Source organism: Dermacentor albipictus, chromosome 1 (assembly GCF_038994185.2).
Source record: "Dermacentor albipictus isolate Rhodes 1998 colony chromosome 1, USDA_Dalb.pri_finalv2, whole genome shotgun sequence".
Classification (NCBI taxonomy): Eukaryota; Metazoa; Arthropoda; class Arachnida; order Ixodida; family Ixodidae; genus Dermacentor; species Dermacentor albipictus.
Window position 1 is genome coordinate 288,673,342 of NC_091821.1, and position 26,895 is coordinate 288,700,236.

A 26,895-nucleotide genomic window follows, 5' to 3' on the forward strand; every position below is an offset into this window, starting at 1 on the left:
TCGTCATGCATAGGGGGAAAGTGATCGGCGAGTGGGGAGGGTGACTGGAGGCGTTCGAAGCGAGGACGGCGATCAGTCTGGGAGAGAGCTGGTGATGGGTCTGTACGGCACATTAGGATCAGATGGCCCGTAAGGCGCTCGCCGATCGTGATCGGACGCCTGCGATAGGCGGTGGCAGAACCTTGTGACATGACCGGGATACTTGCATGCGAAGCAGATAGGGTGATTGTCCGGCGCACGCCACGGGTTAGCGACGGCAGTAGTGGTCCAGGGGACGGGAGGGGGAGGGTGGTGCATAGGCTGCTGGATTTGAATAAGTGCTTCAGTAGTACACTTCCAAAGGGCAATGAGCTATACCTGCTATACCTATTAAAAACCTCCGATTCTCAAGTTTGTAGTATCTGACGGTATGTCATTTCATTAATGTCGAAAAAGACTGGCTTGAGATGTTGAAACCAGTGACAATACAACATGGCCCTGTTACGAACGGCCTGCAAGGGTACCGATCTACAAAATTTTCCCAGCCAGCCACAGCTGCGAGTGTGGCGAGCTTCCCAGAAGCGACTATGGAAGCCTTCCCCACCTGCCGCAGCGACACGTTACTCGTTTTGTAGGGACGACGGTGTTCCGCATCAAGACCCCCTCGGCGCCGCTGCGACTAAATGCGGTTGGCGGACCAAGTGTTGTTTGTGGATTCGCCGTGGCCGCCACAGCTTGTTAGAAGCGGTGGAACTCCTGGGAGAAGATGGCTGGCAGCCGTCTCATGGGGCTTAGAAGTCCTGCACAAACGCGGCGGCCATTGTCTGAGCAGTTAACACTGGGATGAAAAGACACTTGCTCGGGGCAAAACCCGTGTCTGCGAGAACCCATTCACCTCAGCATGGTCAGTGAAATTTGTGCGGAAATGTGTGTAAACCCTCCCCCTCAAAGGCGGGTTGGCTACGATGACTTTGAACGCTCCGAATCGGTAGCAGGTTGAACGGTCGTTTTCCCTCACCTAGGGATGTAGGGAGGACATAGTGTATTTACAGAGCCGTTGGCAGCTTCTCAGGGGTGCATTCATCTTTCAGTCATGTTAGACTGATTAACTGTAACGTTCTTACGTAAATACTGTAAATAAATCCCATATTCCTCATTCTCGATGAGAACAAGTCTCTCCCTTCAACAACGTTCTCAGCATGGATAAGTTGGACGACGGCATGGGCCAGCTACCATCTATTTCATGCCGACTTCAACCATCGCAACTGGCTGACAGCGGTGAGACGAACTTTGCAATGTGGTGCTGTGTCTGCGGTGAATGCTTGGTTCTTGCTTTGACTCTCTAGGCTTCATTTTGTGGTTGTTTTGTTTAGAACAGTAGGGAAGCTAGATTGTTGATTGTTAGCTAGGTTGTGTTTTCCTATGTAGGTTTAGCGAGCAGGATTAAGGCAGTAAAGCAGAAATCATGGAGTTAAGGACACTGCTGAGGGACAAATTGTTGATTGTTGGTGAGGAACTGGGCCTAGAGGTATGCAAGGAAGTGCTAAAATTTGAATTACTGTAGCTAATTTCCGAACAGGCCAGTGAGGAAGACATCGAAATAGGGTTGGAACTTAAGAGAGAAACGGGACAGAGAGAGAGAGGAACACGAGAAAGATCGCGAGTTAAGAAAAATGCAACTTGAACTTGAAAGCAAATGTTTGGAGTTGTCTCAATTAAGTGAAGGGGCTCTAGGACAATCAAGTGAGGCAGAATCATACTGCATGGACAGGCTGTTACAGCCATTTGAGGTTGGGAACTACATAGTCTTGTTCCTCAGAAATTCTGAAAGGACTTGCGAGAAGGTGAACTTCGGTCCGAGTACATGGCCACAGCGGTTGTTGTCTATGTTGCTGTGTGAGGCTGCGGAAGTAATCGCCAGACTCGGTGTGCAGGATGCATATGATTACGCGAAAGTTAAGGCTGGTCTTGTGAAGAAATACCGCCTTTCAGCCAAAGCTTTTCGGCAAAGGTTTAGAGGCACAGGGAAGAAGAATAGTGAGGGGTATCTGGAGTTTGCGTATGACCTAAAGGCCAACGTAGTTGAGTGGTTGAAAATCGCTGAAGCATACGGGAGCAGAGACATGATTCTTGAATGCATGTGTCTAGAGCAGTTTTACAGAAGCATCCCACAATCTGTGAAGCTGCGGGTGCAAGACAGAGGAAATGTAAACACTGTGGAAAGGGTGGCTGAATTAGCAGAAGAGTACGCAACACGTAGAAAGCTGAATGCCGAATACAGAAATTGGGACGGTCGAAATCGACTGTGGAAACCATTTCCATTCAAAAAGGGTTCACAGGCTAGACGACCGGAACCTGTAGATGTGGAGGAAAAAATTCTTAGAAAAGAGCGAGGAGAAGAGTAACAGGGAAACCGTACAAAAAGAGCAGAACAGAAAATTCGAATCTTTTAGACCGATCCGCTGCTATAAGTGCCACAAACTGGGACATATCGCTGTAAACTGCAGAAAGCCTAGCGTAGTTTTCTCCTACGTGGAATGAAAAAGATGAGAATATGGAAATTTTAAGCTCATATCTTCACAACCTGCAAGTTAATGGCAAACCATGCCGAGTGCTGCGAGGCAGTGCCGCCACAATGGAAATTGTTAGTCCGTCTTACGTGATGGTAGATGACTTCACTGGAGAAGTAGCATGGATTAAACAGGTTGTAGAAGAACACAGCGTGTGTCTGCCCATGGCCAAAGTCAAAATCAGTGGACCATTCGGGGAGCTAGTGACTGAAGCTGCAGTTTACAAATATTTGTCGCTGCAGTAACCTTACATTTTTGCGAATCGGTTGCATCAGTCACTGCGTGACAAAGGGCATAAACTGGGAAAGGGCGTAGTACAGGCATTGACGCAAGGCCAAGCTCATAAAATTGCTTCGCTTTCGGCTGAAAATGCAAAGGCTGCTCCAGCGAAAGTAGCCAGAGAGGTAACTTCAGTAACCGAATCCGAGCTAGGCGTGACGGACGAAAAAACGGTTAAGGAAAGCCTGCCAGCTGGCAGGGTCGTTACTGTCACCGGCCTCAAAGAATTTTGATGAGCTCTTACATGTGGACAGAGGATCACTGGCAGCCGAGCAAAAGATTGACAGCTACATTGCATCACACATCTAAAGAAGGCATTGCTAGGTGCAACGTGACAATACAAGAGAGGGGAGGATTGTTGTATCGGCACTACAGGGACCGAAAGGGCAGGATTCCAGATCAGTTAGTCGTACCTACTAAGTACAGGGAGGACCTTTTGAGTCTGTCGTAAAAATGGGTGGTCTGGCCACCTAGGCATAAACAAATTGAAGGAAAGATTGCTTATGGAATACTACTGGCCTGGCTGTTTCAAAGACGTAGAAAACTTTTTAAAATCATGTGACACCTGCCAGTGCTCGAGTAAACCAGGAGAAACATGGAAAGTTCCACTAAAGGCAGTGCCCTTAATAACAGAACCTTTCAGACGACTTGTGACAGACACGGTAGGGCCTCTACCAAAGACAAAGTCGGGTTATAGGTACTTGTTTACCATGCTGTGTCTGGCTACAACGTTTCACGAAGCAATACCTCTGAAAGAGCTCAGCTCCACCGAAGTAGTAGACGTGCTTTTGACAGTATTCGCATGAGTTGGGTTTCCAGCTGAAGTTCAGGCGGATCAAGGGTCAGTATTCACCAGCGCACTGACTTCAACATTCTTGCAAAAGTGCAGGGTAAAATTGATACAGTTTTGTCTATCACCCTCAGTCAAATAGTGTAGAGAGGTGGCATTCAGTGCTTAAGCGAGTTTTGTGGGTGCTCTGTTACAAGCACAAGGAGGACTGGGAGAATTGTCTTCCGGCGACTTTGTTTGCATTGCGAACGGTTCCTCTTGAGGCTACAGGGCTCTCGCCAGCAGAACTAGTCTATGGGAGGACACTCCGTTCTCCACTGAGAATGTTAAGAGAGATGTGGGAGGAAAGAGGGGAGAGTCCAAGGGACGTATTCTGAAACGTTCGCCGCGGCGAAGTTTCGCACTGGCCACGCCTCCGCCGTTGCGGCGCGCGTTGAATGGCTGCTTTGACAAAACCGGAAATTCACTTGCGCCACCTGAATTTCCGGTTTTGTCAAAGCAGCCATTCAGAGCGCGCCGCAAAGGCGGAGGCGTGGCCAGTGCGAAACTTCGCCGCGGCGAACGTTTCAGAATACGTCCCCAACAGTGGTTCAATACGTGCTAAATCTACTGGAACGGCTAAGTGCAACCCAAGAACTAGTCGAAAAGAACATGTGAGTAGCTCAAAAGAATGCCAAATTTTATTACGACAAGAATGCGAGGCTTCATACGTTTAACGCCGGAGACCAGGTAATGATCCTCAAACCTTCAAGAAAGAACAAGTTTGAAGTTCACTGGGACGGGCCTGTTAAAGTGTTGCACAAACTTTCAGCTACCAACTATGTTCTGAAAATGCCCAGTCACAGGAAGGAGGTGAGGATGTACCACTGCAATTTGATGAAGCCGTATGTAGAGCGGAGCGGAGTCGTTAACTGTACCATCAAAGAACAGGACGACACTAGTACCGAGTTTAATGAGTGTAAGGCGACCTCCATCTCTGAATTCAGCCTAGAAGCAGTAAAACATTCGGTAAGCTCGCACACTCTTGGACCCGAGCAGCTAGATGAGCTAAAAGGGACGTTAGGGGAATATCTCGACAGATTCAGCGATCGGCCAGGTAGAACCAAACTAATGATGCGTGAAGTAGAGCTGACATCAACTGAACCCGTAAGATCAAAGCCTTACATGGTGTCTCCACAACAGAGAGATTATGGAGGCAGAGATACAGCGCATGCTAGAGTTGGAAGTTATTGAGCCTGCCGAGTGTGACTACACGTCACTACTAATACTTGTAGAAACCCCTAATAAAGACCCTTGTCTGTGTGTTGATTACGGCAAGTTATTTGCCATCACTAGGGATCAGCTGTACCCGATACCCAACATTGAGGGACGAATTGAAAGAGTTAGCGCTGCTAAATACATTTCAACTAAAGATCTCGTGCGGGGATACTGGCAAGTTCCCCTTTCAGAAAGTGCCAGCCGCTATGCCGCATTTATCTCACCTCTAGGCACTTTTTGCCCTCTCGCCCTCAGCTTCGGGCTGAAGAATGCACCATTTAGCTTCTCTGAGTTAATAAATATTGTCCTAAAAGACTTGCAGGAGTTTGCCTTGCCATATCTTGATGATGTAGCAATTTTTTCAGACAGCTAGGAACAGCACGTATCGCACCTCGAACAAGTGTTCTCATGGTTGAGGGAAGCCGGCTTAACGATGAAGGTGGCAAAGTGTATGTTTGGCTTTTCGCAGGTTACTTATCTGGGTCATGTTGTCATTCAGGGCACGAGACGGCCGGCCGAGCTGAAAATGGCATAGCTGCGATTGGAGCATTTTCACAGCCACGTACGAAAACACGAAAACAGACATTCGTTCATTTTTGGGACTTGTGGGTACTATCAGTGGTACATTTCGAATTATTCGGAAGTGCAAGTCCTTTAACGGACGCCCTCCGAAAGGGAGCACCGAATAGCGTGCACTGGGGTAAGGACAAAGGGAACGCCTTCCAAAATTTGAAAACGCTATTGGTTCCTCGTCCTGTGCTTTGCGCGCCAGACTCGGAAAGGAATTCATAGTTCAGTGTGACGCAAGCAACAGGGGGGGGGGGGTGTGATACTTAGTCAGGTCGGCGACGATACCGAGGAACATCCTATCCTCTATGCCAGCTGTAAACTAACTGTAAGAGAGGAAGCCTACAGCTTTTCAAAGAAGGAATGTGCTTGTTTAGTTGGAGGCTGCCCAGAAGTTGTTGTGTTACTTGTATGGAGCGAGGTTAATCTTCGAGACCGACCACTGTCCGCTGACATGGCTCAATCAAATATCACACAAAAAATGGCCGCTTGCTCTGATGGAGCCTCACTCTCCAAGAGTACAACTTCTCCGTTAGATATAAGAAGGGAAAGTTGCATAGCAATGCATATGGTTTGAGCAGGCTAATTTGAATTCTGTGTATAAAGATCCCGCCTAAGTTTTGGGGTTGTTATTGTTAATTTTGTTAAGCCAAGAAGATCCCCTCTCATTTAGCAGGATTCCCTCCATGATTGCTGCCCAATTTCTCAGCACGAATTCCTTCCAAATTGTAGTTGCGAAATGCAGCATTTTTAGTTTCTGCACTTCTGTTTTCCTTGAAGCCTAGCGGGTCCAAATTGAGATCCAAGATACATCATCGTGGCGCAGAGCTGTGTTTTCGGGTTCCTTTTGCAGTTGCCTGTCCTTGTTGGATGTTTTGTGGTGATGCAAGTTCAGCTGCAGTGCATGGTGGTTAGTGCTCTTCATCGGAACCTTCGCCGCTGCTAGAGTCTGCGTCCTCGTCACCCATGATGTCAGACACAATCTCTGCATCAGCGCGATCCGCTACAGCTTGCACGCCGTCGTCAGCACTGACGAAATCGCATGCTGTAATGCCGCCTGGGAATGCCGAGAGCTCGCGAAATTCACTGTCCAGGCATCCAGCATCATCGTCTTCACTGTCAAGACATCCGTTGTCTGGAGCTACCACCTGCTCCAGCCTGCTTTGTGGAAGCAGTTCACAATTGTGCTTTTCTCCATGTCGTTCCAAGCATCAGCCGTCCAGCATTGAGCCGTCAACAGGTATGTTCTTGGCACGTGTCTCCAAAAACCAGGCGTACAATGCCTTCTTGACCTTGTCACAGGTTGGGACGCGCACAGAACACGCTCCTGGGCGACTGGACTGCACTGCCTTCAGTTTAACATCGGCTTTCTTCTTTAGGATCGTACTCGGGGTTTTGCGAGGAATTCCGAACGCTGCGGCGATCGACGACTTTTTCTCGCCAGCCTCCACCCGTCGAATGACCTCCGCCTTTGTTGAAAAATCCAAATGCTTGCGTTTTTTTTGCAGCCATGGCTCCGGAACACGTGCTAAAAGCGGGAAGAAAAACGCACTGCACCACACGAGTCTCAAGCCTTCGCGTTGGCCTCGTGAATAAAAGGAGCAAAGCGAATCGAAAGACGCACTGCTCCGTGTCTCCGCACTACTAGAAGCCCAAGCTGCACTGACCTCATTCGTCTCGCTGCGCCAGCGGTGTCAGCCAACCAAAACAGGAAACGGGCGCCTGTGGTCAGCATGGTTTCACCCTCCCACTTCCCTTTCACACCAAATTGCACTCAAAGTACTCGTCTCGTGCCTTTTACCCACACGCCCCTTTCTCAGTGTGGGGCGATGCACGTGAGGTAGCGGGCACATCGTGAGAGCTGCATGAGAAGCGCACTTGCGGGGGTGAGATGCGATGGGAGAAGCGCACTTGCTGAGGCGCAGCTCAGCACGGAGTTCGATATATGCCAGTGCACGGGAGTTCTATATACGCGAGCAATAGCGCTATACTTTTGCATGGGATTCCCAAGGGGATTTTTCAACTGTTCGATATAGGCAATAATTTGATATATCCGGGTTCGATATATCCGGGATCGACTGTAGATCAATTACCCCAACCGTATTTTGTTCTAGGAGATTTAAATGCACACGGCAACCTATGGGGTTGCCGTGTGCTGCAACTCTCACTTAGCAATCGCAATCTTAGCATCTGCGAGAGACAGCTACAGCTTGGCCTAAACAAACTCTCAAAGTGGTCAGAAGAAAATGGTTTTAAATTTAACCCTCAAAAAAGCACATGTGTCCTCTTCTCAAACATACATACACCAGAACCCGCTATTGACCTTAATGGAGAACGTCTATCGGTCTGCCTTGAACACAAATTTTTAGTTATTATCTTGGACACAAAACTTAATTTTATTCCCTACTTGAAATATCTTAAAGCGCAGTGCCTGAAAACTATGAACCTACTTAAGCTACTTTCTTGAACTGGGGCAGCGACAGGAGGTGTTTGCTTAGCCTGTACAAGAGCCTTGTACGATCACACTTCGACTACGGAGCCGTGGCGTACCAATCTGCATCAGATAGTGTTCTCAAAATTCTCGACCCAGTCCCCAATCTAGGTACACGGCTGGCAACAGGTGCATTTAGGACATGCCCTGTGGAAAGTCTGCATGTCGAGGCGAACGAATGGTCCTTGCACCTACGCAGAACATATCTAAGCTTCTCCTACTTTTTAAAATGTAAATTGAATAAAGAACATCTATGTTGCTCAACTGTACTTGCCTTGTCTTCTGCAAGACTTCACCATAACCGCCAATCTGTTCAAGCTCCTCTGTTTGTGCGCTTAGAATAGCTGGCTAATGAAACCGGTATTCAACGTAGAGAACCAGTCCTAATGACTCCCACTAACCTTGCACCACCGTGGGAATGGCAGACTATCCAGTGTGATATGTCATTTGTCGCAATAACCAAACATGCGCCTGAAATGCACATGCATTCACATTTTCTCGAACTGCAGGCAAAGTACTCCTGTGCGAAGTTTTATACAGACGCTTCAAAGTCTACTTATGGCATAGCTTATGCAGCTCTCTGACAGTCATTTTCAACGTCCGGTGCATTAAATCCAAACACCAGCATTTTCACAGCGGAGGCATATGTGATCATCTCTGCTGTGAAACATACAAAACAAACAGGTATAATAAAGGCTGTCATATTCAGATTCATTAAGCGTTGTTAGTAGCATATCAAGTCTATGAAAACACAAAAACTCTATCCTTAATGAAGTCTACAACCTTCTATGCTCAGCATACATGTCGAACCAAATAATTGTTTTTTGTTGGGTGCCTGGCTATAGAGGCCCAGAGGGCAACGTAGCTGCTAATGAAAGGACTACAACTGCAGCTTTTTGTGATGCAAACATTAATATACTTGTACCGTACACAGACCTTAAGCCATTTTACGATATAAACTACGGAAATATTGGCAGAGGCAATGGGACACTTGGGTATCCAACACACTGCACCTAATCAAATAAAAAATAGGGGAACTAGATCTCTGAGAAAACACGACACCAGGAAGTACTGCTCTGTAGATTAAGAATTGGGCACACCTACAGCACTCGCTCGTATATTCCAACTGGAACTAACCCTCCGACATGCACTAGGTGTGGCATTAGATTTAGTCCTTCATGTTCTCATTCAGTGCCCACTATTAGAAGAGGAGAGAAAAAAAGTACTTCCCTTACTTATACCGTCATACTGTACCTTTGCACCCAGTCTTCTTTTTAAGCAATGACCCTCTAATTTCACATCAGTACTCAAGAAACAAATATCATAGAAATCATTTGGCCAGGCTATTTGTAGCACAGCCTCTGCTTGTAGGCTGTAACTGTAATATGGTCACTTACAGAGCACATGCCTAACAGCCCTTGTGCTGAAGGGCTGTGCAGAGGCACTAGTGCTGCGATAAATTAACACGTTTTAGTATCTAATCTTTCACAACATACTTTTATAACCATAGGACTAACTTTTCATTGACACTTTAATAGATACACATTTTACACCATTTACAGCGAATATTTTAGGCCAATATACAGCCACTCGATTTCGACCATATTCAGCTATTCTCATCACCAAGTGTCGTGGCGCTCTTTGGCCATTTCTGACCCTTGCGCCAAAAAACAATATCCATCAATCAGACATGTCTTGTGTACCTGGATGATGTAGTCAACGAGAAGGGGGTTAACTGAGGGGCCCGATTTTTATTAATCATATCATAAGAAGCCAACAAACAAATACACCAAGGACAACATAAAGGAAATTACTTGTACTTACTAATTGAATTAAAGAAAAGATAAATTAAAGGCAATCGCACACGTAATGCAAAGACGTAGGCTCGTTCCCCACCTGCAGCAAGTTGTTTTTTCATCCTCTTTATTGCTATTAATTTATCATTTCTTTAATTCACTTAGTAAGTACAAGTAATTTCCCCTATGTTGTCCTTGGTGTATTTGTTAGTTGGCTTCTTATTATTTGATGATGTGGTCGTATTTTCTTAAATGTTCGAGCAGCATCTTCACCGCCTGCAGTGTGTGTTAGAAGCCATCTGACTGGCAGTCCTCATACTTAAGCCGGAAGAGTACCACTTCGGTTGTGAAGAGCTCAAGTTCCTCGGGCATATAGTAAGTGCCAAAGGTGTCTGACTCGATCCAGACAAGCTTGCCGCTGTGGTCGCATTTCCAGCTCCTGTCGATAAGAAGGCCGTCTGGCACTTCCTGGGTTTGTGTGTCTACTATCGCCAGTTTATTAAGGCCTTTTTGAAGATAGTGGAGCCTCTGACTCGCCTTGCAAGGGACGACACGCCATTTGTCTGGCATAATGAGCAACAAGCAGCTTTTGCTGAATTACGACAGCGCCTACAGTCAGCACCCATTCTTGCATATTTTGATGATGATGCTGTACAGAGGTGCATACCGATGCCAGTAGCATTGGCCTTGGCACAGTGCTTGTCCAGCATCAAGATGGAGTGAAAAGAGTTATAGCCTATGCCAGCTGCTCAATGTCCTGTGCTGAGGCGACTTATTCGACTACGAAGAGTGCCTCGCAGTCGTGGGGGCGATCATCAAGTTTCGCCCCTACCTCTATGGTCGTCCCTTCTAAGTAGTGATGGACTGGCAAGCATGTGCAGTAGTGTTGGTTGGCAAGCATGTGCAACCCTTCAGGACGATTGGCACAGTGGAGCTTGCGGCTGCAGGAATTTGAGATCACCATTGTTTATAAGCCTGGCCGAGTCTGGTCGTAAGCACGAAGATGCTTATACTGTCCCGCACACCCATTGATCCTGTCAGTCAGGAAACGGAGGATGACGACGGCTTCCTGGGTGCCATTAGTTAGGCGGACTTGATTGGACGGCAGCATGATGACGCTGAAATTCGACCGATCATCAATAATTTAGGGGCCACGGCACAACCATACTACGCCATCTGTCCCACTCATTCACATCGTTCTGTGTATGAGACGGCGTACTGTATAAAAAGAATGCCCGTTCGAACATCCGTGCTTACCTGCTGATGGTTCCAAGAGACATGCGAGACAACATCCTCGTCGCTTGCCATGATGAACCCACATCTGGCCATTTAGGCGTCTCACAAACACACGCTAGAGTAAGTGAGATGTACTATTGGCCCGGGCTTTCGGCAAATGTCAAACAGTACGTTAAAGGCTGTCAAGAATGTCAGCACCGAAAGACACTGTCTGTTAAGCCGGCTGGCTTCCTTCAGCCAATTGAAACACCTCGCACACCTTTCAACCCAGTCAGCATGGCCATTCTCGGACAGTTTCCTCTTTCGGCTGACGGCAACAAATGCGTGATCGTCGCGATTGATTATTTAACATGCTATGCTGAGACGCAGGCTATCCCACGAGCCATGGCTTCAGAGGTAGCGCAATTTTTCATGCGCCACTTCGTACTACGTCACTGTGCTCTCTCCTCTGTCATAACAGACAGAGGGACAGCATTCACAGCCCAGCTTATAGATGAAGTTTTTTAATAAAGCAACACCAGGCAACGAGCGACGACCGCATATCATCCACAGACCAGCGGACTTAACGAGTGACTGAATAAAACGATTACAGACATGGGGCGCGATCGGAGATATTTCGTTCTATATGCGTTCTGTTCAGTTGCTGCAACGTCACAAAGTTGCAGTATGCAAAATTTGTGACAGCGGGGCGGAGAGAGCAACCAATCAGGAAGCGGTCACCTCCCCGGAAGTTTACCTCTGTCGTTTGTCTTCTGCTTGCAAACAGTATTCTACAAAGCCAAATGTTTCTCGTCTTCCAATTGAATGAAATCTTTGCCTAAAAAAATGTATTTTTTCTTCTCAAGCCCAAACACGTCTTCAAATAGCAGTACGTGTGACTACTGCAATTTATAACTATTAGGTTCTTTGCGTCGTCCCTAGGTGGTGTCGCGCACAGCGAGAAGGAAAAAGAAAAAAAAAAAAGACGACGGGAAGAGTGGCGCACTTTTCAAGAGGCAGCGACAACATCCCAGTGGCTCGCTGGCACCGATGATGTTGTCGATTTCTCTGTGCAACCAACGAATTATTTGTTTCGAGAAAGAAAAACGACGCCGGAATTCACTTTCTGCCATTTCTTCAAACGCGTTTCGCAAACGTGCCATTCTGCACCCGAAAAGGCCGCTTGTTGGATCCAATCCACCAGACGCGCCATGCGAAGCCGTATGATCGCTCCAAACTTCTCAACTCCCGTCGCGTTTGGACGAAATGCTCGGTGGGCGGATGATTGACAGGAGCGTGTCGTCATTTTGACGTCACCAAAAACGGGGTGGCGCCCCGCGGCTGGCTACGTCGGCGCGGAGTAGGCCAATCGCGCGCACCGGTAACCGAACGAACGCGCCGAACAACCATCTCCGATCGCACCCATGATCTGACGTAGTAGTTCTGTGGAAACCCGCAAGGTGGAGAGAAGTAATGAATAAAGAGAAAATCGGACATCCACCCGTTCATAGCGATTGCTACAAAGGAAACCCATACGGGTTCCTCGAAAGAAAAGCCTCATAGTTGAAGAAAAATTCGTCCTGGTCTGGGGCTCGGAACCCGGGACCACCGCGTTTCCGGGGCAGCCGCTCTGCCATCTGAGCTAACCAGGCGGCTAGCAGATGGCAGGGCAAAGTCGAATTTGTTGACAACATGAAGCAAAGGCAAGTGTTTGACGTAATTGTTCTGCGGAAACCCGCAAGTTGGAGAGAAGTAATGAATAGAGAAAATCGAACATCCACCCGTTCGTAGCAATTGCTACAAAGGAAACCCACACGGGTTCCTCGAAAGAAAAGCCTCATAGTTGAAGAAAAATTCGTCCTGGTCCGGGACTCGAACCCGGGACCACCGCCTTTTCGGGGCAGCCGCTCTACCATCTGAGCTAACCAGGCAGCTAGCAGATGTGAGCCCCGAGGCTTTCCTTTTGAGGAACTTGTATAGGTTTCCTTTGTAGCAATTGCTACGAACGGGTGGGTGTCCAATTTTCTCTTTATTCAGACATGATCTCCGTGTGTATCGATGTTCAACACAAAACAAAACGGGGTCGGATCTTGCCTTACGTGACCTTCGCGTATAACAACGACGTGCAAGAGACAAAGCGATTCACACCAGTTCGCCTTCTCTTCTTCGACCATCTGCGGACGCAGATGATCAAATGTGGCTGAGGGATAGGGCTGAAGTAAGGCCCTAGGCCTGCTTGGCCTTCTCCGCCCAGTCCACCAGTTCAAGCTGTCAGTCGACGTCCCTGGAACTGAGCCAGGCTGTCCAGCCAGTCTCGCTGCTGATGGGGGGATGAGAAAATGGGAGCGAGGTGCATTCCCACCTTATGTGTGTGAGTGTTCCTGTTTCTGAACAGAGCCTACATTGGTCGCTTTCCTTGCCCCCTGTAATTTTGTTAATGTACTTTGGGTGTGGGTATGTGTTTGTCTGAAGTTGTCAAAACGTGACCGCTTGCGTTTTATCGAGTTGCTTGGCTAGTGGTGGGAGCGCGCGACGCCTCAAGCAATACCTGTGGGCTTTTTCATGATAAGTCTCGTAAAGTTCCTCGTGTCTCTCCTCCTCATTCACGCCGTCCGCATCCGCGGACGTGGCTCGGCGCGCGAGATCTTGAGCCAAACTGTGAGCCGACGCGTTGCCAGGCGCAGCCGTGTGAGCGGGGGTTTTCAAGCCGATAAGATCTTATCGCGCATTTTGTGCTTTAGGTGCAAGTGAAAGTGTGGACGGGTGAGACAAAGATGGTGGCTTCACGAGTACTGCCTTCCCGCGCGAGCAAGGGGAAAAAAGGGGAGAGGAGCGAGCTCGCGGTAACGCAATCAAGAGCGCTTGAGAGGGGTGGGGAAGGGGTAGCGCACATTGCGATTTCTGGCTCGCGTCTCGACCGTGGCTGTGCATGGCTGTAAGCACACTTGAGCGCATACGCAGCCACGCACCCTGCTTTAGAGGTAATCTGCCGCATGTGCCAAGAGTGGGTGTGCTGAGACGGCGTGGCATCATGTAAGCTGTCTTACGGCGCATTTAAAATTATTAGGTTTTACGTGCCAAAACCACTCGATTATGAGGCACGCTGTAGTGGGCTTCACCGGAAATTTGGACCAGCTGGGGGTTCTTTAACATGCACCTAAATCTAAGTACACAGGTGTTCTCACATTTCGCCCCCATCGAAATGCGGCCACCATGGCCGGGATTCTATCCCGCGACCTCTTGCTGAACTAAGCAACCACGGCGGGTTCCTGCACGTTTCGTATTGGAGGTTGCGCAATGGAGTTTCTGTGACTCATTAGAGCGAGAGGCAGACAAAGCATTCACTCCCCGCTGCCAGGGCTTTTCATGATAGCATGGTCCCAGTGTGGGCAACGCAGGGGCCATGTGCACAGGAAAGCGAGGCTGGCTTCGGTTACTTCATACCGCCTATGTGAAGGTATTGACGTGGCAACAAACTTTATCATTCGTTGCTGACTCCGAAATTAATCAAAATGAATTGTTTTCTCATTCCAATTTGCTTTTTTCGATTGCCCGATAATTCAGAAAATTCTCCAGCCCCTTCCCGTGTAAGGAAAATCGATCGGCAACTGTACTTATTTGCATAAAAGGTCGAATTTTAATACAACAAAATTTTGATGTAACAAAGCAAATCACTGATTTTATCTACTTCATTATATCATTGTTTAACTGTACGTGATGTATGGACAAATGTAAGTGCATTGTTCTGATTATGAATGTATGTTATGCAGTTCATTTTCTGTGCACCTTAATTTCATGGCTATCGGCAGCTGCAAGTTAAAGTGGGGAGTGAAGCTGTTTTGCAAGTAATTGTCTGATTTGCAGACGCACCTGACCTTTGGCAAGGAGTTCACACAGGCCGTCGAGATGAAGCAGGTGGCCCAGCAGGAGGCTGAGCGAGCTCGCTTCCTGGTTGAGAAGGCCGAGCAGCACAAGAAGGCGGCTGTCATCACGGCAGAGGGTGACTCGCAGGCTGCAGCTCTGCTTGCCAAGGCTTTTGGCGAGGCCGGTGATGCGCTGGTGGAACTTCGTCGGCTTGAAGCAGCCGAAGACATATCATATCAGCTGTCACGCTCGCGTAATGTAGTCTATCTTCCTGCGGGACAGAGCACACTGCTGAGCTTGCCACAATAGTGCTACAAATTAAGCAAAGCTAGATTAAGAGGGTGTAGTGGAATCCAGCGGCCTACAGAGAAATGCTGTGGTAGGGTGCCAGAAATGGGGAGCATGACGATTGACAGTGCAATCACATCAATGTCATGTAAAATACTTGTGCTGTGCTTTATACAAATGATGCCTTGTGGCTAATTAAAGGGGTATAAATACTTTTCTGTGCTTCATTTATATGCTGCTGAAAATATAAATCCATATTTCCCTACACTACATTTCGTGGGCTCAGCACACATTCCAGTTGAGAAACGTAGGTTGAGCAAAGCTAAGCTGGTATTCAGAAATAAGCCCTAATGCTAGAACTTTCTGAATGTCAGACATATGATTAGCGAAGGCCAATGGAAACCAGCACTTATGAACAAAAAGCTTTCTGAAATCGATCCTTCATTTGTACTTTTTATGCTCCCGATAACATAATCATCCTGAGCAAGACGCTGGTGATTTTTGTAGCAAAACCGCTGCATTGTGCAATAAAACTTTGTGAGCTAGTTCGTTCATTTTGTAGATATAGGCAGGGCAGTGCACAAAACACGGGACACCTAGGACAGGAGGGCGCAGTGCATAGCATGATGTGGCATCAACCAATGTGGAACACCGTCTTTTTGTTTTACCTCGAGGAAAGCTTTCCATTAACGGGGCACTGTTAGCTCAAGGTCCCTATATAAGTTTCAAGGTGGTGCCAATTCCACCTTTTCTAGCCTTCCTCCCAGTGCCCCCAATAGTTCCAAATCTCTCAACATGAATGCAAAAACAAGTTGCTTGTCATTACTGTTGCACTACATTTATTATCAACACTCGTATTGAAAATGTTCCATGCAGTAAATTTTTATTCATGTGATGTTGGCATAAACTATGCTACGTGAAAAAAAGCTGGAACCTTTTGGGAATGCTGGTGATTAGTGTGGGCACATGGAAATGCCACATGACTGCACTAAGTCACTCATGTAGGGCTGAGGAGGATGAGGATGGCACTACCTCGAAACTTGTGTGTCTAGGGGCCCTATGTTAGGCCTGAGAGTGTTCACTCGACAGCCATTGCCACATGATCTCGTCCACTGTCGCGATGGGAATGTACGTGCACAATTCAAATTTGCCGACCTTTTTTGCGCTGTCAGGTAAAAATTTCAGTCTCGGGCATGTGTACCTCTCGAGGTGAGTCGAGAGAAAAGTTCGGCTGGAGTACATGGTCTATACACCGGCGCGCCACTTGCACCATATCGGGCACTACGCATACGCGCTCATGCATGTTGTGTTTGGCTGTTCACATACTTGAGTACCGTATTTACTTGCACAATGATCACACTTTTTTGTCAAAAAGTTGACGCAAATGCAGGGGTGAGATCATTGCGCAGGTTAAATTTCCCATGAAAACAAACATTGTCTTTTTTCATCCCGTATTTGCTGTGGGATGACAAGCAGGTGGCTGCTGCTGTCATTGCGGGACACCAAAACAAAAATGGCGGCCGGTGGAGCCAGCCGAATGCGATTATTTTTCATCTTGTGAGTACATTACACGCATTGAAACAGTTTCTTCTGTATCAGTAATGAATAGTATTGTTTATATCGGCAAGCTTGTGACAATAACGTAGCCATGTCCACTTTGAGGGGACAGAAACAGAGATTGGCACGCTTAGCTGCCAGTGACAGAAACGCATGGTGGGCATGCTGTGGAAACTGCGGCATTTGTCTTCACTGCTATCTTAATATGGCACATTTCTGCCAAGGGTTGGCGAATATCTTAGCTGCGTTACAAGTGTCGGCATATGAATAGGGTACACTTCTGATGATATCAGTGTACATGTGGCCACTATCGTTGCCGCTCGCAATTTGTTGTGTGCTCACAAGGGCAGATGGGAAGAATCGAAAGGCGCTCTTTATGTTGTTGACCAAAACCATTATGAAGCCCACAAATAATAAAGCCGAGGCAAGTTTGGTAGTAGGGTGTTTTTGTTTTTTTTTGCACGGAAGTGTGGAAAGTGATGAATGAAATAAAGCATCTTACGAATGTTGGGTGCGTGCAGACCGCTAGGTATGTCTTTAAGAGTCGTTCGCATAGCATTCGACAGATGGTAAGCGCGATCATCATTAGCTAGACTTGGCACATGACATATCGTTGCGACAAGTTCAGGGTGCGATCATTACCTGGGGGAAAAAAAAAATCCAATTTTGACGACAAAATTCAGGGTGCGATCATTACGTGAGTGCAATCATTATGTGAGTGTGATCATTATGCGAGTAAATACGGTAGGCTGTAGATGGGGTTGTGCCCGAATTGTTTAGTTCTCCAAATTTATGCCCAGCAAATTTTTCGATTGGCTAAAGGATTATGGTATTGTTGACATTACCATGCCTGCGGCTTTTTATTAATTCATGTTTTGCCTAATTTCTGCGAATATTGATAAAGTGCATTAGCTGGGCTGGCTTTGGCTGGCTCATCTGTATTTTTATTGCAGTAGGATTTATACAGAGACGAAGTTTATGTCCGAGGGCAATAAGCACTTCACACGCTGACTGCTGCTGGTGCGAGGGCAAGTATGCAAAGGTGTGCTGTGGGCAAATTTTTTTCCGTTTTTCCTCAGGCCACATAGCTGAAGAAAATAAGTCCAAACTTACCCAATAAAATGTGTTCATCATCATCATCATCAGCCTGGTTACGCCCACTGCTGGGCAAAGGCCTCTCCCATATTTCTCCAACAACCCCGGTCATGTACTAATTGTGGCCACGCCATCCCTGCAAACTTCTTAATCTCATCCGCCCACCTAACTTTCTGCCACCCCTGCTACGCTTCCCTTCCCTTGGAATCCAGTCCGTAACCCTTAATGACCATCGGTTATCTTCCCTCATTACATGTCCTGCCCATGCCCATTTCTTTTTCTTCATTTCAACTAAGATGTCATTAACTCGCGTTTGTTCCCCGACCCAATCTGCTCTTTTCTTATCCCTTAACGTTACACCTATCATTCTTCTTTCCATAGCTCGTTGCGTCGTCCTCAATTTGAGTAGAACTTTTTTCGAAAGCCTCCAGGTTTCTGCCCCGTAGGTGAGTACTGGTAAGACACAGCTATTATATACTTTTCTCTTGAGGGATAATGGTAACCTGCTGTTCATGATCTGAGAATGCCTGCCAAACGCACCCCAGCCCATTCTTATCCTTCTGATTATTTCCGTCTCATGATCCGGATCCGCCGTCACTACCTGCCCCAAGTAGGTGTATTCCCTTACGACTTCCAGTGCCTCGCTGCCTATTGTAAATTGCTGTTCTCTTCCGAGACTGTTAAACATTACTTTAGTTTTCTGCAGATCAATTTTTAGACCCACCCTTCTGCTTTGCCTCTCCAGGTCATTGAGCATGCATTGCAATTGGTCCCCTGAGTTACTAAGCAAGGCAATGTCATCAGCGAATCGCAAGTTACTAAGGTACCGTATTCACACGATTGTAAGTCGACTCCTTTTTTTAAATTTGAAAGTCTGAAGTTGGGGGGTCGACTTACAATCGAAACCGAAACATGGCCCCGCCAAAAAAAAGCGATACCAACGGGAGCTACGACGTAGTTAGAATTTTATGTTTGCTATATGGCCCTACCCGTATCTTTTCGCTATCCCGCATGTTATTTCGCTTTGCGGAAGGGTTTTTCAACATTTTTGAGAGTTTTACAGTGCATGCAACACTTATGGGGGGTGTCGATAGTTGATGGAAGCGCCGCTGTTCCCATTTGCGGCGGCACCCTCAGAACGGCGGCGCTTGCGGGGAGTATCGGTAGTTCATGGAAGAGCAGATACTGCGCGCTGGTTTCTCTTTCTGTGCTTGAAGGCATTAGTATTGGCATGGTATTGGTTTGACGCGTTCTACTTGACTGCCGGCTACGTGCTACTTCTATGCTTCCCCAGTCGTCATGAGTGCTCCAGGCCCACTAATCGTTCGGCACTCGTTCACAGCACCGTTCAAAAGGGCTGCCATCCTTTACGCCGAAGAAACAAATCACTGCACAGCGGGCCGCAATTTCGATGTTTGTAAACGGGTGGTGCGAGAGTGGCGACTGCAAATTTTCACCTGGTATCACAAGTGAGAAATTTCCCACGTGCCAAAGTCTGGACGCTTTCCGGAGCTGTAGGCTAAACTTGCGGCGTACGTCGCTGAAATGCGTGATCGGTCACTGCCAGTGAAGTGTGACGTGGTCGTGAAACAAGCCCGGACCTTCGCCTTAATTTTAAGGTTCTGCTCCGCCGTGAGTACGTACAACGAGTGGCTGGCGGCAACCTGTCAAAAGAGCCTCCCTGACGGCTGCGTGTGGTTGAGTGCATTTGGCGTGGGCTGCTATTCTGCAAGATGTCCTGGTGCGGTCGTTTGCCAAATTTGAAATTTCGCTGCACCACGACGCGCTGTGGGACTGCAGCAACGATGACGATGGCAGCACTAGTGAAGACGAGTAGTCCAGTGACCATTTCGGCTACTAATAAATTTTCGTTATCGAATGCGCCCTCGAGTATGCTCTCTTATTTTTTTTTTTTTTTCGGGCGCGCGATATGGGGGGGTCGACTTACATTCGAGTCGACTTACAATCGTGTAAATACGGTACTCTCCATTAACTTTTATCCCCAATTCTTCCCAATCCAGGTCTCTGAATACCTCCTGTAAACATGCTGTGAATAGCATTGCAGAGATCGTATCTCCCTGCCTGACGCCTTTCTTTATTGGGATTTTGTTGCTTGCTTTATGGAGGACTACGATGGCTGTGGAGCCGATCTTTCAGTATTTTTACATACGGCTCGTCTACGCCCTGATTCCGTAATGCCTCCATGACTGCTGAGGTTTCGACAGAATCAAACGCTTTCTCATAATCAATGAAAGCTATATATGAGGGTTGGTTATATTCCGCAGGTTTCTCTATCACCTGATTGATAGTGTGAATATGATCTATTGTTGAGTAGCCTTTACGGAATCCTGCCTGGTCCTTTGCTTGACAGAAGTCTAAGGTGTTCCTGATTGTATTTGCGATTACCTTAGTAAATAGTTTGTAGGCAACGGACAGTAAGCTGATCGGTCTATAATTTTTCAAGTCTTTGGCGTCTCCTTTCTTATGAATTAGAATTATGTTAGCGTTCTTCCAAGATTCCAGTACGCTCGAGGTCATGAGGCATTGCGTATACAGGGTGGCCAGTTTCTCTAGAACAATTGCTGTGTTTATATAGGAGGTTGTGGCCAAGTACTGCACCATGGTGGCCAATCCTGCTCTGGTGAGGGAGTGCGTTACCGGTTCTGGTCACCGGGATCAGGCCACACTCCAGGCCTGTTTGTGCAATTTTATGAACACGCGATTTTTTTTTTAATCCGGTGGAAAATTGCCGGCACCGGGATTCGAACCACGGACCTCTTGCACGCCACCGCTGCAGCGCATAAAATGTGTTACATTGATGTAAATCCTGCGAAAGTTAGGTTGGTTTTATTGTGTGAGCCATACATTAATGCATCATATTAATTTGTCCATTTTATGTTAAATTTTGTTTGTCGTGGTTCTGCTGCATTTCCAGTGTTCGTTTACTGTTATAGGCAATCTTTACATGTGTCAGCTACAGCGAGACAAAAGGTGAAACCTTTTATTGGGAGCAGGTATTTTGCAGGTCATTCCACATTCCTTATGCATGCTCTGCCTAGACAGTTGTCGCCAAGCAATGGAAGATTCCACTCCCTTTCCGAGTCTGTACACACTTGTGCTTTATCCAGCTTCCCTTCCTCTCCAGCTTTGTGTGCTCCCTAGCGAGCAGCAGCTCAGTTACTTGCCGTTACGTTTTACTCAAAAAAGGCTCTGGCTTCTGGCATAAAGGAGCCAAGTAACTGTAGAAGTACTACGTTGTTTCATGTACTAAGGGGAAGACAATCCGTTTGCTGTCCTTCTGAATCTGCCTCTAAATCAGCCGGCACTTCTGTTGTGATGCAGTGGTGGAACAGCTTCGCCAAACTGCGCCGAGAGCGAACCTTTGTGCCAGTGTGCACCAAAGCGGCATTCCAGCGGAAATTGCGCTGATCCTGCGCCAAAGCATGCACAAGAGTGAAACCTTCCTTCAATTGATGCTTCATGGCTAGCAAAAGAGAAATCAAAACCAACAGTACACTATCATCATCATAGAAAGAAGCAGAGGCACGTCGGAGTCATCGGGATTGTCATACGTACATTTTATTGCGACAGCAATTATGTAAATACTGCAGGTGCATTTTTTTTGCTGCCATCGTTGCCAGGATGTTCCGTATAAAGTCGAAGGGCGTTAACACCGTAGCGGCGCGCTATATGCTATATGTGCGAGTGTGAGCCGATGATCGCTGCTCAATCTAACGCGCAAAGGAGGAAAGAGGAGAGGAAATGCACCATCTTCTGTCACGCGCAAGCAACTGGAGAGAAGGGAAGTATAGGGGGGCTTTGTACTTTGGCAGCAACTGCGTATTGTGCTGGTTTTATCAACGAACTGCTTTGAGTGCACAGTCTAAAAGGGCTGACGGCTTGTGGCTTTGCATGTGTTGTGTTCTCGCCGCTCAGTTTGTGTTAAAGCGATAGACAGCACGAAGTTCACTTTGTGCATTGCTGCTGCTGCGCTTGCGCCATTGTTTTGACAGCAAGTGTCCGCGGCTCTTGAGTGTGATGTTTACCTGTGTGCGTTGACACCATGCTTGTTAATTCAGTTAGTAGGTATGTGAATGTTTACAAGTTTATACGGCCACTAGAACTACTATCCTTACTTATTATGTCTGTCTACTAATTTGGTGTCTGAATCGATGCTTCACCTTTCGGGCGAAACTGCGACTTTTTCCTCTGATAGAAGTACAATTAGAGTACCTCATGCTTTGCAGTGAGGCGCTCGATGACGAAAAATACTGTGGCGGCGCTGCGATTTAAGTATATTGGTCTGCATTAGAGTACTAGACAATGGTGAGCCGAACGGCGCTCTCCCGCTGAAGCGCTGCATGTGAAACAAATTTTGCAAGGGCGCTGCGAGCGAACTGGATTGGGGTAGAGATGCGCTTCATGGCATATTCAACATAATTTCGCTGCAGGCCCTGAGACCGATTGCGCATATACGCTCTTATTATGGTGCTTTATTTCAACTGCAAAGCTATATTGGCACCCTTTTGCTACGTATACATGTATGAGGCATGGGTTATACAATATGTCTTCAATTTTGCTGTCAAGTGTACAGTCTGCTAGGGCACGCACGTGTCGTGGGGCAGATGCTGGCGGACGCCCAGTTTTTCTCGCAGAAAGTCTGTGCAGTAAAACTTTTCATGGATTTACTTGCTTTTTTGCTTTGGTGCACCTGTCACTCTTGTCAGCCAGTACCAATTTAGTTTTAGCCAGGTGAACTGCTATTGTTAACATTGTTTTTTAAAAGGAACTTGTAATTTTTGTCACAGAAGCTGCCTATCTGTAACATGAGCTAAGTAAGAAAATTTTATTGATATCGCGTCATTCTACGTGCGCTTCTTGGTCGTGGCATGTTGACCGCGGTCAATGATCAAAGAAAACAATATTACAGTGAAATAAACCAGGTTTTTTAACTGCATAGCACGAAGAGATACAGATTAATGCACTTCTTGGTAATCTCTGGGTACATAGACATATATATATTGTCGCAACCTATTAGGAGACGGGGAAGCCGGCGTAGAGGACGTGTAAAAGCACTTTTATGAGAGCAGTCAACGCGACGTCGTTGTCGTCTCCGTTTTTTTCCACTCGCGCGCCACTTCAGCGTCGTTCTCATCGCCTGGCACATACCCGCGGCGACCATATAGGATGTGGCATTTGCCCCCCCTTTGAAAAAAAAGGCATCGTCCCGATGCACTAACCGCCGAAGGCTGTGCACAGACGGTGCAAAGTGGAGGTCACGAGGAAATGTAGGGCTTCATACGAAGCACGTGCACAACCTCGGGCAGATGCCGCCGGCGTTTGGAGCAGTTATGGCTGTCGGGGACAACTTCATAATTCACATCGCTGATGCGGCGCAGAACTGTGTACGGGCCGAAGTATCTTCGCAGGAGCTTCTCAGACAGCCCCCGCCGACGAATCGGAGTCCAGATCCACACCTGGTCACCGACGTTGTATGTGACGGGTCTGTGCCGAAGATTGTAGTGTCGGGCATCGTATTCCTGTCGTCCTTGGATTCGCAAACGCGCAAGCTGCCTGGCTTCCTCTGCGCGTTGCGTAAACTCGTCGGCACCAGTCTCGTCGTCACCGCACTCGTATGGCAGCATTGCGTCCAACATTGTTGTCACTTCGCGTCCGTAAACGAGGTTGAAAGGCGTCACGCGTGTTGTCTCTTGGCGAGCCGTGTTATACGCAAATGTAACGTATGGTAAAATCTCGTCCCAGTTCTTGTGGTCGACGTCGATGTACATACTCATCATGTCTGCCAGTGTCTTATTCAGACGTTCTGTCAGCCCATTGGTTTGGGGATGATAAGCCGTGGTCTTTCGGTGAGTGGTACCACTTAGTCGCAACACGGTATCCAGAAGCGCAGCCGTGAACGCAGATCCTCTATCTGTTATGACCACTGCGGGAGCGCCATGCCTTAGGACGACGGCCTCGACGAAAAATCGCGCTGCTTCGGCTGCTGTTCCACGTTGGATAGCACCTATTTCGGCGTATCGAGTAAGATAATCAGTGACGACGATTATCCATCTATTTCCGGCAGTAGACAGTGGAAATGGACCTAAAAGGTCCATGCCAATTTGTTCGAATGGCGCTTGCGGTATCTGAACAGGATGCAGCAGTCCAGCTGGCTTGCCGGGTAGGGCTTTGCGGCGCTGGCAATCTAGGCATGTCTGTGTGTAACGTTTCACGATCGACGCAAGTCTTGGCCAATAGTACTTTAGCCTTATTCTTGCCAATGTGCGGGTGTATCCCAAGTGACCAGCGGTCGGCTCGTTGTGACAGGCATGTAGGACTTCGTCGCGAAGAGATGCGGGAATGACGAGTGGGTAGCTGCTGCCATTAGGTGAAAAGTTCTTTTTATAGAGAACGTCGTGGCGTAAGCAAAACGAAGGCAGCCCTCTCGCGAATAACCTCGGCACGCTGCTTGTTTCTCCCTCTAAGTAATTGAAAAGAGGAACCAGTTCTGCGTCCTCGCGTTGGTGGCGGGAAACGTCGACAGTATCTAGCACGCCTAGAAAACCCGCGTCATCATCGTCGTGGACTGCAGTCTCAACAGGGGACCGAGAGAGGCAGTCGGCGTCGGTGTGTCGTTTCCCCGATTTGTACACAACCGTGAAGTCGAACTCATGGAGCCGAAGACTCCAGCGCGCAAGCCGACCAGCTGGATCTTTTAAATTAGTCAGCCAGCAAAGTGCATGATGATCACTGACAACGGTGAAACTCCGACCATACAAATATGGCCGAAATTTCAGGACGGCCCACACCAGAGCGAGACATTCTTTTTCTGTAGTGGAGTAGTTAGCCTCCGTCCTGGATAGCGTCCTGCTGGCGTAAGCAATCACTCTTTCGGTGCCGTCCTGCCGCTGTACAAGCACTGCGCCGAGGCCGACATTACTAGCGTCGGTATGAAGAATCGTAGGAACGTCTTCATCAAAGTGTGCGAGGACGGGAGGCGCCTGCAGCCGTTGCCGTAGGTCATCAAAAGCCCGTTGCTGGTCTTCACCCCAGACAAAGGGGACATCTTCTCTGGTAAGATGGGTCAATGGCCATGCGATGCGCGAAAATTCCGCCATAAACCGTCGGTAGTAGGCGCAAAGGCCGAGAAAACGTCGCACGGCCTTTTTATCTGATGGCGTTGGGAAATTAGCAACGGCAGATATTTTATCAGGGTCAGGTCGGACACCTTCACGACTAACAACGTGACCGAGAAATTGAAGTTCTTCAAAGCCAAAATGGCGCTTTTCAGGTTTTAAAGTTAGACCAGCTGAGCGTATTGCTTCGAAGACCATCTTTAGTCTCCGTAAGTGTTCCTCGAACGTTACGGAGAAAACAATCACGTCGTCGAGGTAGACCAGACAGGTTTGCCATTTGAGGCCTGAGAGTACAGTGTCCATTGGTCGTTGAAACGTTGCCGGCGCAGAACACAAACCGAAGGGGAGCACCTGAAATTCATAAAGTCCGTCGGGCGTAACAAAAGCGGTCTTCTCACGGTCTCTCTCATCAACTTCTATTTGCCAGTAGCTGCTTTTCAAATCCATCGACGAAAAGTAACGTGCGTTTCGTAGCCTGTCCAGTGAATCGTCGATACGCGGTAGCGGATAAACGTCTTTCTTTGTGATCAGGTTGAGTTTTCGGTAGTCGACGCAGAAGCGCAGGCTACCATCCTTCTTTTTCACCAATACGACAGGCGATGCCCAAGGACTCTTAGATGGCCGAATAACGCCGTCGTCAAGCATCGTCTTCACTTGTGTCTGGATTGCCTCGCGCTCTTTTGGTGCTACACGATAAGGGTTCTGCCGAATTGGTCTGGCGTCGGCTTCGGTGACAGTATGGTGCTTAGTGAGCGGCGTCTGGCTAACTCGTGACGTGGATGAGAAGCAGCTCTTAAACTCATCGATGAGCTCAAGAAGGCTGCTGCGTTCGACGGGCGATAAGGTGGGACTGATATCGACCACAGGGGCAGGCATAGCCCCAGTGAACGTCGCGTGCTCCACTGAGAGGCAGTCCTGTATTGATGTAAATTCGTCGAAGTAAGCAACAGCCGTGCCTTTAACAATGTGTCGACGTTCCCCGGTAAAATTCGTCAGCAGGAGTTCAGCACGTCCGTCACGTACGTTAATTACGGCCCTGGCGATGGAAACGCCTTGACTCAGTACCAGTGCGTCGATGTGTTCAGCGACGCCAGTGCCAGTGTTGAAGTTGTCGCAGATGACAGGCACGAGGGAACAGCTTCGCGGCGGAAGCGTGACGTCGTCGTCGGCGGTACGTAAGCGGAGTCGCTGGTGCTCCGCGGGGTCGACGTCGTCTGAACTCGTAGAAAATGTGACGACGAGGTCACGGACATTAATCACTGCACCATACTCTCTCAAAAAATCTATCCCCAATATAAGTTCTTTACAACACTCAAAGAGAATGACGAGGGTGGCGACGAAGGTTGCACCGGCGATTACTATTCTGGCTGTGCATTTGCCAATCGGCGTCATCAACTGGCCACCGGCAGTTCTGATGTTGGGCCCGGTCCACGGCGTCTTCACTTTTCGCAGCCTGTCGGCCAGCTTTTGACTGATTATCGAAAAATGCGAACCAGTATCGACGAGAGCGGCCACTTGGTGGCCGTCAATGGAAACGACAAGATCGGCGCTGACGGCGTCGGTTAGAGGAGGTGTGGTTGGAGTCGTCGGAGTTGTAGAGTCGTCGATCGTCGGAGATGGGGGCTCTTGGGTAGCTAGCCGGTTCGCAACCTCACCCCCGGAGGTCGCTGCGTCTAGTTTCCCCGGCGCGGGCTAGGGGACCTGCCCCTAGAGGCGTCAGAAAAATCGCGACGGGTCGGTGGGGTGTAACGAGCAGGAGAGGGGGAACGCGATCGAGGCGTCGTTGAACCTTCTGGCCGAAAGTTTGTAGAATTTCCGTCGCGGCTACGTGCAGCATCAGACACAGGGTAACTGCAGCTGGAAAATTTTGGATACCCAGCCGCGCGGTAGTGGCACGCGCGGTAAACATGTCCTGCTTCGCCGCAATGAAAGCATAGCGGCCGGCGGTCAGGGGTGCGCCACAGATCAGTCTTTCGAAGCGGGTAGCCGGCAGAGGATTCACTGTAGAAAC

At 48.1% G+C, this 26,895-nt stretch overlaps 1 protein-coding gene and 1 non-coding gene across 6 annotated transcripts in view; one reads left to right on the top strand and one right to left on the bottom strand.

Annotated features, from left to right (window-relative positions):
• Window positions 1–15,644, top strand: part of Phb1 (prohibitin l(2)37Cc) — a 118,875-nt gene extending 103,231 nt beyond the window's left edge. For all 5 annotated transcript variants that reach the window (XM_070531421.1, XM_070531420.1, XM_070531418.1 and 2 more), the window contains one exon: window positions 14,809–15,644. In XM_070531421.1, the coding sequence (XP_070387522.1) occupies window positions 14,809–15,117 (309 nt within the window). In that variant the 3' untranslated portion in view covers window positions 15,118–15,644. The remainder of the gene's footprint in view (window positions 1–14,808) is intronic.
• Window positions 12,801–12,875, bottom strand: TRNAF-GAA (transfer RNA phenylalanine (anticodon GAA)). Its single transcript has one exon. It is a non-coding gene; the product is annotated as a tRNA-Phe (tRNA).
• Window positions 15,645–26,895: the final 11,251 nt, after the last annotated feature.